Raw genomic sequence first — 17,978 nt, 5'->3', positions numbered from 1 at the left:
CAACAACAACAACAATCAACAACAATGATGTATATGTATTTATTTTTAACTACAATTTAAAACCATTTTTAAAAATCTTTTCTAAAAAATGTATGATTTGCAACCACCAACAGAAGACAATGGGGGATGAATACACCACTGATGTTCGCCATAGGAAAGGTCAGTGATGACTTTAGTTTAAAAAGTGTTCAGAATAGGTACTATCAGTCATCCCCCAACTAGGAAAAAAATGGATACATTTATAAAGATCTACTGACTTGTCTAGTTTTCAGTGATGAAACTTGTTGATAATGCCTCCAAGAAAATTTGGATGGAAATGTGTGTGTAGGCAATTCAACCCAGTGGGAGCATCTTTCATGAGTTTTAGAGTAGTTGGTTTAAGTCATTCTTCTTTGACAGTAGGATCACTGTTATCTTTATGCATAATTTGAATAAAATTTACAAATGCTGTTTGATTGTCACCTTTCCCACTCCTTCCAGATTAGACTCTTCCTCCCTTATTTTATTTCTTGCCTTTCTTTATGGCAAATAGATAGCATGCCAGTGCTAATTGTAGAAGATTCTTGGTTTTAGGGAATATTGTCAGTAATCAGCACACAAGAATGTTCAGGCCCTAAGGGCTATCTGAGGGTATGGAAGTACAAATGCACAAAGAGGCTCTTCAAGACTCTCTTCCCTGGTCTTGATACCCAATCTGTAGTATTCAATGCAACACATCTGGATGGTACCAAGTGCACTGTGGGATACAATGGGGATGAAAACTGCAGTGGAACAAAGACCCTCCCCCACAAATAGCTTTCAAATTCAATTCCATACTAGCTAAGACATACTCAAATAACTATAACATAAGGTATCATTTGCCATTGAGTTCATTTTGATTCATGGCAACTCCATGTGGGTCTGAGTAGAACTGTGCTCCTTAGAGCTGTCTATGGCTGATGTTTTAGAAGAAGGTCACCAGACCTTTCTGCTGAGGTACCTCTAGGACCTGTTAGCTAGCAGCCGAGCACTTAACCCTTTGTACCACACAGGGACTTCCTAATATAAGTCAGAGTGATATAAGCTATAAATATTGATAGGGAAGCTGCCTCCAAAGCAATTAAAGAGGATGTTACATTGTCTTCTTTTGACCCAAGGTTTTTACTCGGTTAAGTTAAACTAGTTTGTGTGTGCACCTGCCAAGCTCTAGGCTTGTGTGAGGGGTGGGCCATACAGCGTGAATGAAACGCAGGCCTAGCTCTAGGCTAGCTACTTCTGTTAAGAGTCCTCAGAGCTTTGCTAAGGTGTCTCCTTGAGGTCAGCATCTGAGGGTTTGTCTTTCCTCTCAAACAGCCCATGCACAGAAGGAGAGAGAACAAACATTTTCCTGGGAAAGGCATGAACATGGAAGCACAGCAGCTGGAAGTTGGCAGGGTGCCCTTGGAAGGTGGGGGAAGTGATTTATTTTTCAGCCTCACCACAGGAACCGAAGCCCTGACAGATGCCTCCTTGCTTTTGCAGCAGCTGATCCAAGTGGGATCATTATTAATTATTAGTTACTTTTGAGTGTCTTTCTCAGAAACTGCAGAATACTTGGGAAGCCCAGCTCCTCTTGTGTTGCAATCAATACTGCACACACCTCATATGGGGGACCAGAGTGGCATGTAATTATAAAACAATATTGATTCCTGGCATAGGGGTTGGAACGTACAAATCCTTCACATAAAAATCAGCTAAATCTTCAAAGGCTTGATTTTTTTTCCTTAAGAAAGAGACTAGTGGTTAGAGTTTTTTAAAAACTGTTAGCTAAATTAGAGCTAGTTCCTGCCAGGTGTTAGATATGTACACATAATTATTTTATTCTCTTTGCTGGCACTGATTCATCTGGGTTGAGTGTTGGAAATATCTCTGTTTGGGTCTGTAGTCCAAATTATTCAGTTGATTTTTGGTCTGATGTTTTCAGCTCGTCTTCCTGTATTATTTTTCTGCTAAACATATATGGAATGTGACTCTTTCTGGCACCCAAAAATACCCCTCTTTCCCATCCTCAAACCTGCTTTTCCTTCTCACACACTCAAGTCACCAAACTCTGCCATTTGCTTATTTCTAATTTCTCCTACTAACTTGATATCTATTCCAGCCCTGATAGGAAGACTGAATGTCTAATTAGTGTTTTTAGTCTTTCCTCCTTTCAGTTATATCCTCATCCTCAGAAAAGATAATGAATGTGGACTCTCAGGCTCCCTCTGCTTAGCTCATTGATACTGTGTCAGTGCATGCCTGAAGCAGCAGAATAGCTTCTCACTGCTTTTTAGCTTCTAGTCTTACCACTTCCCAAACCTATAGGAAGCCTTTTGAAAATGCAACTCTGATCAGATCATTGGGCTGCTTAAATTCCTTCTGTGTCTGATCAATGATGGACAAATCTCTGATGGACAAATAATTACTGATCTGGAAGTGAAAGACTGTAAATCTCAAAAGATTCAGCCTATCTCCTGAACCTCAGAGGCTCTTGGTAGGAAGTAGGTAGGACGATTGCAGCACTGGCTGCATCAGGAAGGCCTCTTGATGGCATGTGATTGTCTGTGGTTGGTTTAGTCCTAGGAGGCTGTTTCCTGGGTTATATAGAGCTAGCAATGTCGGCAGTTCAAACTCACCAGCCATTCCTCAGAAACCCTATACAGAGTCACTGTGAGTCAGAAACAACTCAATGACACCTAGCAACAACAAAATAGAGCTAGTTTGTCAGTGTGATACAGCCACAATCTGTTAACTTCCGGTACCTGCTGTTTTCTCAGTCCTGTAATAAAGTGTTAAGAATGTTGGGAATGGATCCCCCTTAGGTGTTTCTTGTGGCCCTCCTGTTTGAGGGAGGAAAAGTCCCAGTATCTGTGCCCTGACACAGAGGACTTATAAACTTCCTTACAAGGAGTATGAGTAGCATATTGGAGTCCTGATGTGGCCGCTGTAGGATAATACACCTGATCACAAGGTTGAGTTGAACCACCAGGTCAGTGGTTCAAACTCACCAGCTGCTCCTCAGAAACCCTATACAGGGTTGCTATGAGTCAGAACCCACTCAGCAGCACTTAACAACAACAACAACAACAACGGCATATTATGTGGTAAAGCACATTGTAATGCATGACTGTCTTGCACAATGTAGCAGGGTTAGCATCCCTGGCCTCACTTGCTAAATGTTCCCCAGTCATTGGAACAACCAGAAAAAGCTCCCGCATCTGCCTACACAGTTCCAAATGTTCCGAGGAAAGGAGTACTCTCTCTAGATGAGAACTATTTACTTCTGTAATTGCTTAGCCTACTTTGATGCCTTCTCCTAAGATATTCTCCTTGCTTGAAAGTATAATGAAGAGCTGGAAAAATTATGATCTTCATGTCAACTCCTGTTGCCTCTTCATCTTCCGTAATGATGGAGTTCAGACATTCGTCATATTGCCTGACTTTGAAATCAAGCTCCACCATATGCCGAGTATATGGCCTTGAGCAATTTTAATGACTCTGTGCTTCAGTTTTCTCATATGAAATTGGGATAACAATAATATTTACCTCAGAAGATTGTTGGGAAGAGCAAGTAAGTTAAAGTATGTAAGGTGGTTACCACACTATCCAGGGCCTGGTAACTGTACAGTAAATATGAGATGATGATGATGATTCCTGAGCATCACGGTGTTACTTGAGTGGGTAGTTCTGATTTGTTAAAAATAAATAGTCCATAAAACTCAGAGAGGCAGCAGAAGGAGAAAGGGTAGTTAACTAAATAGAAACCAATAACTTCTATTGCACCATCAGCCATTACTTGTCTGGTTTTGCTTTATGAAATGTTGGACTTACATGGTGTGGAAAGAAATGAATGGCAATAGCATTGTGACTGTACTTCAAAACCTAAATAATGTCATAAACTCTTTGATGATACTTTATAAGGAACCTATTATACATGAATGTTTTCTGCCTTGGCTTTGAAAATTCCCATCACTAATTGAGAGTATGTGCTTTATGGAAACTTCTAGGTTGAAGTAGAAACCTGACGAGTCTACATACATGATCAATGATATAGTGTTCCACATCACCCTCTCCCTGCCATGAGAGCCCAGGAGAAGGGAGAGGAAGAGACTCGGAGCATTCTGTCATCTCTCCATTAGCGCTGCTGTCTTAGTTCTACAGCTCTCCTGGCTGTTTTCCTGACACCCCACTTCCAGTGTCTGTTTCCCTCATGATTGTCCTCTTGTTCTCCCTAGCAACAAAGGCGAGAGAAAGAGCTGAGGAAGCAGCAGGAGAGGGAACAGCGCAGGCACTATGAGGAGCAGATGCGCCGGGAGGAGGAGCGGCGGCGTGCAGAGCATGAGCAGGTACAGCAGGACCAGGGTACCACCGATGGCTCCAAGTGAACTCCAGTGCCAGGCGTCCATGGGGTGTGGGTCACTTTCTCTTAGGTCTGCTCAGTTTAAGTGGGTTTTCACTCTTCCTCAAGCAACTATTCTCACCTATTCAAGCAGTCAAATGCACAACCTTGGCAACACCCACTCATTCAGCCTCACTCCCAACCCAGGCCAAAGCCCCTTGACATACCTTAATCTTCTGGTTCTCCCAAGCCCACGTATCTGCTTTGAAGGCAGTGCTGAAGCATGGGTACTCTCCAAGTACTACTGTCATTGCTTCAGAAGAACTTTTCTACTCATGTGCTCTCTGTTCTCCATGACTTGAGTCATTGATGTAGACCCCTTTCTCTCTCTCCCTGTTAGAGTCACATTCTAACAGCACAGAGGAAATCTGCAGGAGGGTTCCGTTACAAAGATGGCACATGATGGCATTCGACGATTGTTTTATCCCTGCTGGCTACACAGGATCCTCTGAAATTTATAGCATTGTTAATTCCAGGCAGTCCATAAAAAGCAGAGCCAGTAATGAAAAGCTTTAAAATGTACTTGGGTATATGAAAATCAAATCATAGCAATAAAACGGAGCCATCTAGTCAGCTATTGTGGGTAGAGGATTTGTGCTTTTGACTATATTGAAATGCTTTTGCTTTGGTGTGTGGCATACTCTTCCTGTTTTGTGAGGAGGTGTCTGGGTATTTTTTTTCCCTCCTTCCTTCTATACCTTACTTGGCAGCTCTTGTCACCTTTGAAATTACCGGTTCTTTTTCTCTCTCTCTTCTGTCTCTCTTGGTGTTCCTCTGAATTCTCTGCTGCCCACCTCGCCAGGAGTACATCAGGCGACAGTTAGAGGAGGAGCAGAGGCAGTTAGAGATCTTGCAGCAACAGCTACTGCATGAACAAGCTCTACTTCTGGTAATGGGAAAGCCAAGTGCCAGCTCACCTGCTCTGTGTTCATACTGTATGTGTCTGTCTGTCTGTCTGTGCCTCCTTCCAAAAGAGGGAATCCTCCTAGCTTCATGTACCTCCAAAATCTCACAGAAACTGAATGCATTTCGTGACTGAATTTGCCAAATATTAAGACGTTTAATATACTCATTACTCCATCTATTTCAGAAGCATTAGCATGAATCCAGCCTTATACAAGCTCAGACTGTTTTCAAGACCCACTGTGTTGATGGCAGAGGAATTTTTAAGGCCATTTACAACATGCTGGAATACAATCACAGCAAAATTCCCCTCTTCCATAAAAACACATTATGTTATAAAGTCAAATTTTATTTGCAGACTATTAGTTTTCCCCTTACAATGGGGACATTTTGTGTTCTTGTGATCATGTAATTTTCCCTTAAAGTGCTTTTTAATTTATTATTATTGTACTGTTCTCCAAATGGACTTCTTTGTGGATGTATTTTTAAATTGTACTTTTATTCAGTGACGTTATGGTTTTTTTTTAAGCTTGTTAATGAGTTTTGTTGGTCCAAGTTTTATAAAACAAAAGATGACTTAGGCAATTATCTTTAACCATTTATTTAGTTTTGTAATCAATGATACATGCTTCAGTGCTTTAATTACTAAATCAGGAAATGGATGACTCCTTGTAGGGCTTGTGTACTGACCATCCAAATGTCCTCACTATTGCTACTTTCTCAGTTGCAGTAAGACAAGTCACTGCAAGTGGTGGTATTCTGTACAGGTTTCCATTAGAGCACTCATGTTTTCATTATAGACCCACATTCTTGTGCTAATGCTAACCTAAGCTTAGCTTGCATCTATGGCACATTCTGACATCTGCTAGTATGAGATTCCATTGTCTTTTCATTCCATTTTCCCATGAACTTTTTGAAACCCCCTTGTATTAATATTCGCCATTATTTATCATCACTTTTGCCTCCATTGTTTGCTTAATTGGTCCTGGCCACTGGTTTCTATATGGTGATTTGGCCTTTTCTTTCCACCTCTTTCCCAACCTACTCAGGAATATAAGCGCAAACAATTGGAAGAACAGAGACAAGCAGAAAGACTGCAGAGACAGCTAAAGCAAGAAAGGGACTATTTGGTATCCCTTCAGCATCAACGGCAAGAACAGAGGCCTGTGGAGAAGAAACCACTGTATCATTACAAAGAAGGGATGAGCCCTAGTGAGAAGCCAGCTTGGGCCAAGGAGGTAAGTAAAAACGGGGTGCCATGCCACATTGGACAGTCTTTGAGTGATAATGCATTTACCTAGTAGATACGGACACATAAACTCGTGCTGCTAAACTGGAAAACAATTCATTATAAGGTACACACTTTGCTTGGGAAGAAATGTAATTGTTTTTCTGTAGAAATGATTATTGCTATATAGAAAAGATAGGGTACCTTATTCCATCCAGGGTTCTTGGGATTTTTAAAGGCAACTGCTGGAAGTAGAATCATTATTTTCTTTATAAGAGTCCAGCTCAATTTGTGATATGACAATCTTTTGTGACTTTTCTGTGGGAAAGTCTGATGTAAAACATTGGAATTTTGCGTAGGGTTACTATGCGCCCATATGTGGGTCCTATTACTGATTGTTAGCGTTAGTGCTAATACTGCCAGGTTCTTATGTGGTGCTAACTGTCACACAGTCAACTTTAAGACTTGGACTTGTAGTGTTCACTTTCCAGGATCAGAGGTGTTAATATTTCATTTGCAAACACTTCCAAAATAATGGTCCTTCATTTTCTCAACATCCAAATGAAGAATTTTCATCAATTTGGCTCTATAATTAGCTATTTTAAACATCTAATTAAAATTAGTTTAGATGGGAAAGTGGGGGGATGGCGATAGCCAAACAGGTCAAGCAAATAAGCAATAACTCTATCCAAGATCAACCAGTCTCCCAGGGCAACACCGTATCAGGAAACGTAGTGTAACACAGGATTTTCAATTCTGTCATTCGTGGGGTTTTTATTTAGGGCGATTTGCTCTATGTTCCTCTCACCTCAACTAGTCACTTCAAAAATGGGATTTTTGATGTCTGACTTTGGTTTTTAATCTACTATCTTTAGGTATTTGTCATTGTTGTTGTTAAGTGCCTTTGAGTTGATTCCCACTCATAATAACCCTGTATAGGGTTTCTGAGGCTTTAAATCTATGCAGGAGCAGAAAGCCTCATCTTTCTCCCATGGAAAAGCTGGTGGGCTCAAACCAGTCCAGTGCTTATCCTATGGAGCTGCTTCACTCGCTATATATTTATATCTGGACATTTTTCAGGTTATCGAGGCATTACCAGAACCAAACTGGCATTGCCAGAACTAGATCCTATTTTTTATAAGAAAATTCTGTGGTCTCCTTTACTTTTTTGTTAATTCTACATATATGTGAAATGCTTGACATGGTATTGTCCTAATATTAATGATGGATGTTTATGGGAGGTAGAATTTGTAGGCCACTGTAGAATAGGCACAGGACTGCTAACTGTGCTAGTCACAAGATCTGCCAGTTCAAACCTACCAGCTGCTCTTGGAAACCTTGTAGAGGGTAGCTATGTGTCAGAACCGACTGGACAGCACACAAAAACAACCAATATTATTTAAACAGTTTGTAATGGTAATGTAGTGTTTTTATAAGAGAAACAAAGTAATTTTCCTTTTAAAACTAAAAAGTCAACTTGTAGAGAAACACTTCTAATTCAAGGTAGAGAATATTTTTCTTCACTTTAGTATAAATATGATCCTTAGCAACCTTAGTTTAACTGCTGCCTCTTTCTCTCAGATCAATAATTCAGTTTTGTGATCCTACTCCCAGGTACAGCAACGGCTCTTTAATAATCCACCTGTTCTTCCAGCTAAGCAGGATCACTCTGCTGTTAAACAGCAGCTCGCGTGCTTCCTGGCTGGCAGAGATATGCCATCTTCATCCACTTCTAACCTACTTTCTAAGCCAGACTCACAGCTCCTGACCTTGGCAGGTGTTCAGAAAGCTGAAAAACTAGCCTCTACAAAGCTAATGCCAGTCGTACCTGCAGGGATTAATGGTTCCAGATCAAGACTCCATCACTCACAGAAGAAAGATGGGCCAGCTTGTCCTATTAGACTTGATCTTGAAGAACAACTGAAGCCTCAGGAAACTTCAAGGACCGTAGTGAGATCTTCAGAGAGATCTCGCTCCCAAGGATGTAGATCACCTCGAGGGTTAGGATCTAAGGCTATTTGTGTGTCCTCTCCGAACATTTCCAAAGTGACAAGCCCCTTATTGTCCATTACTGGAATTAAGGAGGACCTTAGAGACTCACATGGACCTTGGGGCAGGAGGGCCATGAATTCACGCGTGTTCACCAGTGCCTCAACCCCTCTAAGAAGTGCTGCATCCTTAGGTGACCTCTCCTTGATGCCTGACCACCTGGTCTTCCATGTTCCCAGCCACAAGCATGGGCTTAGGAGAGGCTCACCCCCAGATCCCATTGAAGAAGACCATCCTTCCCTGCAGAGCATCCCAGAATTCCTTCTTTCTCCTCCACAGCTCCTCCATGCACAAATGTACCAGAAACGGGGGAAGAGCTTGGAGCAGTTTCCACTCCCTTCCTTCAGCCTCTACCCAGCCTACTCTGATTTGAATTTATCCTCTTGGACTTCATTGTTTTCTAGTTACTATTTGTCCTCGTCACTAAATTTCCTAGCGTATCCTCTCTGTTCTGAGGTAGTTCGCAGTTCCCGGGCGTTCAGAAGCAGCGAGATTCCTGGACGCAAGTGTTTGCAGACGTCATCGAGGAAGTTTTCTAGACCTGCTATTTCCCCTAGGCTTCCTCACCAAGATCCTAACAGTAAAAGACACATAGCACTTGGGAGTGCAAACAACATGGCTGTGTCATCAAGCACTCCCGATGTGAGATTCCCCGGGCATCATAAGTCTGGGCCACCCCCGGTGGGTGACATCTTCCCAGGTCCCTGGCTTCCAAGCAGCTGGTGCTCTTTGTTTGGGCTTCATGCATTTCTAGACATGTGTGGGAACATGCTTTTGGGATTTCATATTTCATCCTATCCTCCTGGGTGTGGTTAACCTAGTCTATCTTCCAACTAACCTTCAGTCTGTTTGGGAAACAGTTCCCAAGCCTTGGAGTAGGTGTCCATATTTTAGAAGAAAGATGAGACATTATTAAGATAATAGAATGAGTGGCAGTGCTAAATTGGGGAATCAGAACAACTGGGGTACAAACAAGACCAAATAATTGTCTGCCTTGGCTTGATTCATTTTTTAAACACCTGCTTCTTACTGAGGTTGGTAAAACTGAGAGTGAGAATCTTTGTTTTCTTACCATTTTAATACTTTCACATGAGCAATATACAAACTTTTCTTCTAATGTGTTATTTACAGATCTTTTTTTCTTACACTGGAGAGGTGGGTGGGGCTCAAAGTAGCCAAACAGTAACATCTTTTAAGACTTTGGATATGAACAGAATTTCTGGATTATCCTCATTTTAATTACCAACTGATTAAATAACCTTGTGTGGAGCTATAGGATAAAGCACTCAACCCCAAGGTTAGCTTGAACCACAAGATTGGCTGTTAAACCTACCAGCTGCACCTCAGATACCCTATACAGACTCACTATGTGTTGGAACCTACTCAACAGCACTTAACAGAACTTTCTTTGGGAGGTAGAATTTTAAAATGCCATTTGTTTTTCAAATGTATCTTCTTCTAGGGATGAGTCAGTAGCTATGCCCAGGCCACTCTTTTCTGTGATACAGGGTTTGAACATTTTTTTTTTTCTTGCCCCATGTGCCGTTGAAGATGCCACCCCACCACCTTCCACCCATTCCAACCTCTTCTGAAATCTGCTCCATCATTTGATTTCTAACTCAACTTTGCACCTTTTCATCAAGATGGCTTCCTTACCTGAGTACTTTTCCATCCACTTAACGTCTTCTCTTCCTAAGCTCAAATCAACAATTTTTCATCAGCAGTGTAATGTTGTTATAATGCTTCATGCTCTGTACTTTTGTTTCTTCACTTTGTAAAATAGAAGTGATAATCGCATCTCTCATTACCTTTCTCATTAACTTGTTGGATGCAAGTAGGAGCAAATGAAAGTACTCAATCATGTTCAGATCCTAATGAGCCTTTCTCTGTCTCTTTTACTGAGAATGTTATCTGTCCTGAATGTCACATTGGCTTTTATTTTCAGATTTCAGCCAGAAAGGAGCATTAACGTCTCTGTGTTAAAGGGGACAAGGAATCCTCTCCCCTTTCAAGCTCCATTTGCTGGGCTGGTAATAATCTGTGTCATCTAAATCTCCCTTCCACATCTGGATTAGGATGGAAGTCAGATTTGTCTAGTGAAAGTATCAGTATGACCTGTTAAACATCAGTAGAATTTGGAGGTTCTTTTTCCTCACTGTTACTTTTTGGATAGTTGTTGTTCTTGTTTATAGGTGCCTTTGAATTGGTAGTGATTCATAGCAACCTTATAGACAACAGAATGAAACCTGCCTAGTCCTGAGTCAACTACACAATCATTCCTGCACTTGAGACCATTGCTGCAGCCATGCACCCATTCATCTCATTGAAGATCTTTCTCTTTTTCACTACCTTCCACTTTAACAAACATGACATCCTTCTCCAGGGACTGCGCCCTCCTGATAGCATGTCCAAAACATGAGAGATGAAGTCTGGCCATCCTGGCTTCTAAGGAGCATTCTGACATCACAGATTTGTTTGTTCTTTTCATGCTTCATGGTACTTTTAATATTCTCCTCCAACACCGTAAGGCAAATGCATCAGTTCGTCTATGGTCTTTTTTTATTCATTGTCCAACTTTCACATACATATGACGCGATAGACAATACTACAGATAGAGATTTATTAGCGTAGTGGTTATGAGTCAGGTTGTTAATCTCACAGTCAGCAGTTCGAAGCTACCAGCTGCTCCGTGGGAGAAAGATGAGGCTTTCTGCTCCCGTAAAGATTTACAGCCTCAGAAACCCTATGCAAGGTCACTATGAATCGAAACCAACCCCATGGCACACTACCACCACCACCATTCCTTAAAATGGCTCGTGATTGTATGGCCCTGACAACAAATGTGCAAACATCCCACACCTCACACACACTTCATTTTTTATTTTGCATCAGCTATAGCAGGAACAGAATGCTCTGTCTACATGAGTGTTACATAAGATTATTTTTTTCTGACACTTAACTGATGCATGCTAGGCATCTGGCCTCGGTTTTATTTAACAAATCATGGTCGGGTAAAGGGCAAGTTGTCTTTTCTTTCCACCAGTCCATTGGACTTTAAAGTCTCTGTTTATAAAAACTCCTCCTCTCACATTTCTCTGTTCTATCCTGATGTATCTTATATATATATATATTTGTTGTTGTTATGTGTCGTGGAGTCGGTTCCGACTCATAGCGACCCTGTACAGGGTGTCCAAGACTGTAAATCTTTACAGGAGCAGAAAGCCTCATCTTTCTCGCGTGGAACAGCTGGTAGTTTCGAACTGCTGACCTTACGATTCGCAGTCTGATACGTAACCACTACGCTATCAGAGCTCCTTATATATATATATACGTATATATATATGATTTACTTTACAGATGAGGTTCTCAAATTACCATACATAGAGTTGGCACCTCTGCTGTTATCTTTCTTTAGTTTCTGCTTATCTTTATTAAGATTCCAAGTAAGAGAAACCTAGAGCGAAATAGTAAGAAGAATGTTTGAGTTCAAGTACTTCTGTTTTCTAGCCTTATGACTTCGGGCAAGTCTTCCAGCTTTCTGGAAGCTCAGCTTCTTCATCAGCACTTGTGTTTCACACTTGGGAGAAGCATTGGCAATACTGTGTGTGAATGTGCCATTAAAACTATATAAATGCAGGTGTTGTACAGGTAATCCCCAATTTATGACATATATGAGTTACAACAAATCAAAGTTGCAACAGTCTGGTTTTTATTGTGTATCTTATTAGTTGTTGTTGTTGTTGTTATGTGCCATGGAGTCGGTTCCAACTCATAGCGAGTTGGAACCCTGTACAGGGTTTCCGAGGCTGTAAATCTTTACGGGAACAGAAAGCCTCATCTTCTTCCCGCGGAACAGTTGGTAGTTTCGAACTGCTGACCTTGCGGTTTGCAGCCCGATTCGTAAGCACTACGCTACCAGAGCTCCTTATTAGTAACAGTATTAAATGTTGCAGTGTGTAATTTGCTTATGTTATCAATCATAGATGTTCAAAGATTGGATTTATCAAGGTAATTATAACAAAGGTAATAATAATGAAAACTTAAAAATAAAATAAAAAGTATTGAACTGAAGTAAAAACCAACTTCTGAGGAAGTCATTTGAAAAGGGGGATTACCTGTATATTATTCTTATTCAACATGTTTCGTTTTCAAGGCCGTCATAACCCATAAGGAGTAAGAGCTTGTCTCTTTTGTTTTCAGTTTGGATTTCACTTGGCCAAGATCACAGATACCTCTTATTATTTCCACCCACTTCTCCCCAGTGACAGATGTGCCTTTTTAATATTCTATCTCCACTTGCTATTGGTTTATTTTGTTATAAGTGATGTGTACATTCACTGGAGGATCCATATTTTTATCTGGAATCATTGGTTAGGAGCAGATCTTGAAAGACTAGTCCAGACTCTTAATCTTGAGACAAGATTTCATTTTAAGCATTCCATATGAATGAGTCTCCCCTGTCCTAAGGGTGCCTCAAGGGGGCATCCCCTATCTTGCTCTGTCACCATCTGCCCATGTTATTTTGCCAAAGGACAGTATGACTCAGCTTTTTATGTGGCAAGTGAGCCACAGGGTCAAAGTATCTAATGAACTCTTACAAGTTATTTATTGACTTCTCACTTTTTCTTCAGAGTTGGCAGTAAGTTTAAAAGTCAAACTGTTTTGTGCAGTTGAAAAGCACAATGGAATTCTCCTATGATTGTGGTGAAATTCACCATACATTAGCTCTTAAATAAAGCCTTCTAAGAACTTCATAGACCCCACTCACCATACAACATATAAACCATTATTAAAATGCACTTATAAATAGTAAGTAGTATTTTTGCTGTTGATAGTTTTGACATTACTTCTATGATTTTATTTTACAACAAATACTCATTGTTGCAAAATATTCATTATTGTAACCTGCAAATTATTTTTGATTCCTCAAAACATATAGCAATTTTCATTGATGAAATATTTCTTTTTATGCATGCTTAAATATGTTTATACATATTTAAATATATTTTTTTTTTTTTTGAAGATTTTTCTGAAATTTTGTAATCTGCAAAATTTACTTTTTGCTCTTCTGTTTGTTTAGCCAATGGACAACATAGCTCAGCCTAGAGCAGAATTGTTTCTCTGAGATCATTTTTATTTTCTTTCTCCCTATAATGCTAAAGAGCCCTGATGGCACTGTGGGATAGGCATTGGATTACTAACTATGATGTTGGTAGTTCAAACCCACCAACCCGTTCAAAGGGAGAAACATGAAGCTATCTGTTCCCATAAAGATTTGCAAACTCTGAAACCCTATATAGTCTTCATATGAGTTGGAATTGATTCAACAGAAGTGGGGTTTTATAATGCTGCTAGTAGTATGACATTTCTGTGACATGATACAGACTTCTCCAAAGTTAGTTTTGTTAAAATGGTCCTTTTAAGGAAAAAATTGTGTGTGTTTGTTTTTTAATGAAATTGATATCTGGCTCATAATCTTGATCTCAATTCTTTCTGAGCAATCTCATCTTCCCTTTCAACTATGAAATTCTTTGGTGGCAGATAAATTTCCTTGTGTGGTCCAGCACTTTGTGTGTTTAGCACTCTGACATTGTTGTTGTTAAGTGCCGTTGAGTCGACTCCAACTCATAGCCACCCTGTATAAGGTTTCCAAGGAATGGCTGGTGGATTATTTGAACCACCAGCTTTATGGTTAACAGTCTAGTGCGTATCCTACAATGCCACTCCAATACCTTTTTTTTGGTGGTGCTGATATTTATGTCCTATTGGCAGTAGGAGGTTGGAGTGAAGATTTGGCTGATAGATTTCTTTGGGTAGCCTACTTGTATGAATCAGATTAACACATGTTTGAATTACAGCTGGGAAAAATGTTTGTTTTTTCTCACATATCTACTATTCACTTAAGAGATATAAATTGTGATGGTTCAGGGACAGACTTTTGACGATATCAAAATAATCTGAAGGGCTCACTCCTAGCTGTACCACAATTCAGCTTTCTCCTCTCTCCATCTGTAAAACGATCATTAGGACAAGTACCTCTTCCAGGGTTTGGTTTGGTATCTTTGTTCGAGTACTGAAGAGATCCCTTTGGTGCAGAAGCACTTGGACAGCATTAACTTTCTAAAGGCTTTAGGACAAGATGATCTTAAGACAAAGTGTATAGCTAGATGCCTCATTGATGTACCCTTCTTGGACTTCTACAGATTCCTTTGGACAAACTCCAAACTCCAGCCTAGTACATTTGACCATTCCTGAAATAATTTGCAAAGTGTATTCATAGATTGGAGTCCTGGTGTGGCACTATGGGTTAATGCGCTAGACTGCAAAGTCAGTTTGAACCACAAGGTCGGCAGTTCAGGCTCACCAGTTACTCCTTGGAAACCCTATACAGGGTCGCTATGGGTCAGAACTAGCTCGATGGCACACAACAAGAACAACAACATTCATAGATTAGGTCTCTGGGTGCCACAAGCAGTTTGCAAATGACTACTTACTGGTGTAGCACTGTAGGATCAGCACTGGACGAAGAACCACAAGATCAACTATTCAAACCCACCAGCTGCTCCTCAGAAACCCCATATTGGGTCGCTATGTGTCAGAACCTACTCAATGGCACTTAACAACAAAAACTGACTTAAAAGTTGGTGGTTCCAATCTACCCAGTGGCACCATGGAAGAAAGACCTAGTGATTTGCTTCTGAAACAATTACATCCAAGAGAACCTTATGGAACAGTTCTAGTCTGTAACACATGAGGTTGCCATGCTTTGAAATTAACTGGACTATAACAACTTTGCGTTTGCTGGGTTTTATAAAAATAATAGATTGTTTCATATGGTTTAGAATGGTACAGACTGAAACACAGTAAGGGTGGGCGTTAGTATATAAATTAACTGATAGATAGCACAGGACATTTTAGTAAAGTTTGGGTTCCTTGTTATTTCTATACTGGAAGCACATTAGTAACAAGTATACACAACTCATGAAACCCATGGATGCCTATGAAAATCTGTGTCCTGCCTTCTGCCCTGCTCTAGGGCTGCTGGCCACTCTAAGGTCCCTTGTGGCCTGGGCACTGTCAAAGGTGAGGATGTTTCTTTGTTAGGTAGACTTGGATCCTGAATAAAGAATTAATTTGTCATCTTTGTCCAAGATGGAGTCTTATGGGGCAGAATTTTCTACTTTCATTTTTAATGTGCTGTCTCTTTGTGTATGTCTTAACCCTTTTGTGAATGAATTCTATTCTGCTTTGATATTTTTGCTGATATCATGTGTGTCTTTATTAATGGAAGGTATGCTGAAATCAAGGGAAAAGATTTTTTGAGGTAATAGGGATTTTGAATCAGTTATATGGGGCACATGTGTCCCAAGTGAATTCTGGTGGAAGGGACTGGTGAAATGAGGCCCACTTCTTCACATTCGCACATTTACACTGGTCCCCGCCAGGCAGCAGCATGTACTACAGCTGGGATAGCCACTTGCAAACCTGAGAGGTTGAAAATGTTAGTGGGCAATATATGGCCCACAGGTCACAAAAGGGTTAAGCTGCCCGAGTATGTCTTACAGTTAAAAATAACTATAAATATTCCTCAATATCTGAATATATTTGGTTCCTGAATTTCAAGTGAAAAGTGGCTAGAGTTTGAATAGTTGTGTATCTGAAAATGTCTCTGATTCTCAAGTTGCTGAGCCCAGACTCTGGTGGGTTTGATAGCAGAAGTTCACATAGCAAGGGGTACTTGTACGTGTGATCCATGTGCTATGAAGACAAGGAACAGTCTTCCCTGCACATTGGTAAATGGCTAATATTTGACTACTTCAGTGGCCTAGAAATCTTTACCTTATTTCCAGAGAGTCTGATCACTTGGAAAAGCAATACACTGCATGTCTCTGTCTCAAGCTTATCTATTGCTGTCTTTGTGGGATTCATCTTCTTTGTGGTCTTATCTCTAAACTGGCTTTGTGCTTTTGTTCATTGCAATGGTCAGATAGTTCTTGCTGGTGCCATACTTTGTGTGCATACACTCACGCACGCGTACAAAGTATATATGTTCTGGTTTATACGCCTGGCTTTTTGCTGCTAATCTTATTTGGTATGTGGTAAGTTTCTGGGCTATGGAATTTCAAAACCAAAGTCAACTGTATGACAACTAGTTGTATGTCCCTTGCACAGCCATGGTGGGGGAAGTGATGTGCAAAATACCCCTCAGAAAAGGCAAGAGGGCTGTTTTCTTTTCAATCCTGTATCTATGTTTTAAAATGTTTCCAGGTAGTATGACAATTTAAGGAAAAGATGTATTCTGTGTAGGAAACTGATTCTGCCTCCAAAAAGATTAAAATGGGGTAAAGAAATCAGAGCAAAAAGTTCTTTTGAAATTTTATTTCAAATCAGGCAGTAAAAACATTAAAAGTCCTCAGCTGTTATCCAAAAATATGTAGACAGACCTGAATATTGAGTACCTAGACACTCACAGTACCCAGACCATGACTCATCAGAGGAGCATCGAGGCGCTCACACTGAAGGGTCAGTAAGGTGCAGAGAACATGCATTGTCCTGGTGAAAGTGGAGAATAATAAAGGGCCAAAGTGACCCTTTATAAAAAATAAAAGACAAGACAAGATAGATCTGGGAGAATAGTCCTAGGCTCTTGAAGTTGTTGAAGAGCTCAGTGTGTATCTTGTTTATGTAAATTCCCTTTCAAATTGTCCTCTGTGGCACTCTGCCTGCTGTAAGCAAGTGCTAAGGGTACGTTTTACCTGTAAAAAGGGCATTCTCTGATCACACTTCACCATGTGCCTTCCTGATGTAGCACTTCAGATCAGTTACCTGTTTGGCCTGAGAGAGATTCTGGAAGAAAGGGAATGACAAGGAGATGAAATGGTCTGAGAGGAGAAAGGGCTGAAGTAGGGAGAGAAATGGACGGAGAAGCAAGAACACTGTGTGGAAAAGCAGGGGGAAGAACGGGGAGAGCGAAGCAGTGGGGTCCAAGCTGGTAATGGAAAGAATGAGGAGGAGCAGTGTATTTTCAGGAGCAGGGAGTGACAACCGAAGAGAAAGTACCCCAAAGAGACAAAAAGAAAATGATACAGGAAGTCTATTTAAGATAGGTCATGCTCATTAAGATGATACCAGAAACACCCACCTGCCTGTCAGCCAGGCATGTGAAGAAATGGAGGGTTAGTGCACCAAACTTCATCCTCTCTTCAGCAGCCCCTGAATTGTTCTTCCCCTCCCTATGCCATGAGTCAGGAAGCATACCAACCCAAAGCAAAGTTCTATTTTCCCCAAAGCAATCTGCATGCCTACCACAGCTTCCTCACCTTTGCTGACCCCATGGCTTTGCAACCAATTGGCAAGATAATATCACAATTAATGCAAGATCCCCTCTTAAGCAGATCC

General features: G+C 40.7%; 1 protein-coding gene across 8 annotated transcripts in view; it reads left to right on the top strand.

The window, feature by feature from the left end:
* The window catches only part of TNIK (TRAF2 and NCK interacting kinase), a 549,276-nt gene that overhangs the window by 440,254 nt on the left and 91,044 nt on the right, over nucleotides 1-17,978 (top strand). For 4 of the 8 annotated variants that reach the window (XM_006861837.1, XM_006861836.1, XM_006861833.1 and 1 more), the window contains exons 13-15: nucleotides 4,236-4,346; nucleotides 5,202-5,288; nucleotides 6,352-6,540. In XM_006861837.1, coding sequence (XP_006861899.1) covers nucleotides 4,236-4,346; nucleotides 5,202-5,288; nucleotides 6,352-6,540 — 387 coding nt within the window. The remainder of the gene's footprint in view (nucleotides 1-4,235; nucleotides 4,347-5,201; nucleotides 5,289-6,351; nucleotides 6,541-17,978) is intronic. The other 4 variants (XM_006861839.1, XM_006861838.1, XM_006861835.1 and 1 more) reach the window with 1 other exon arrangement.

Source organism: Chrysochloris asiatica, unplaced genomic scaffold (assembly GCF_000296735.1).
Source record: "Chrysochloris asiatica unplaced genomic scaffold, ChrAsi1.0 scaffold00043, whole genome shotgun sequence".
Lineage (NCBI taxonomy): Eukaryota > Metazoa > Chordata > Mammalia > Afrosoricida > Chrysochloridae > Chrysochloris > Chrysochloris asiatica.
The sequence above is the reverse complement of the archived record's forward strand: the minus strand, read 5'-3'. Positions and strand labels throughout refer to the sequence as shown.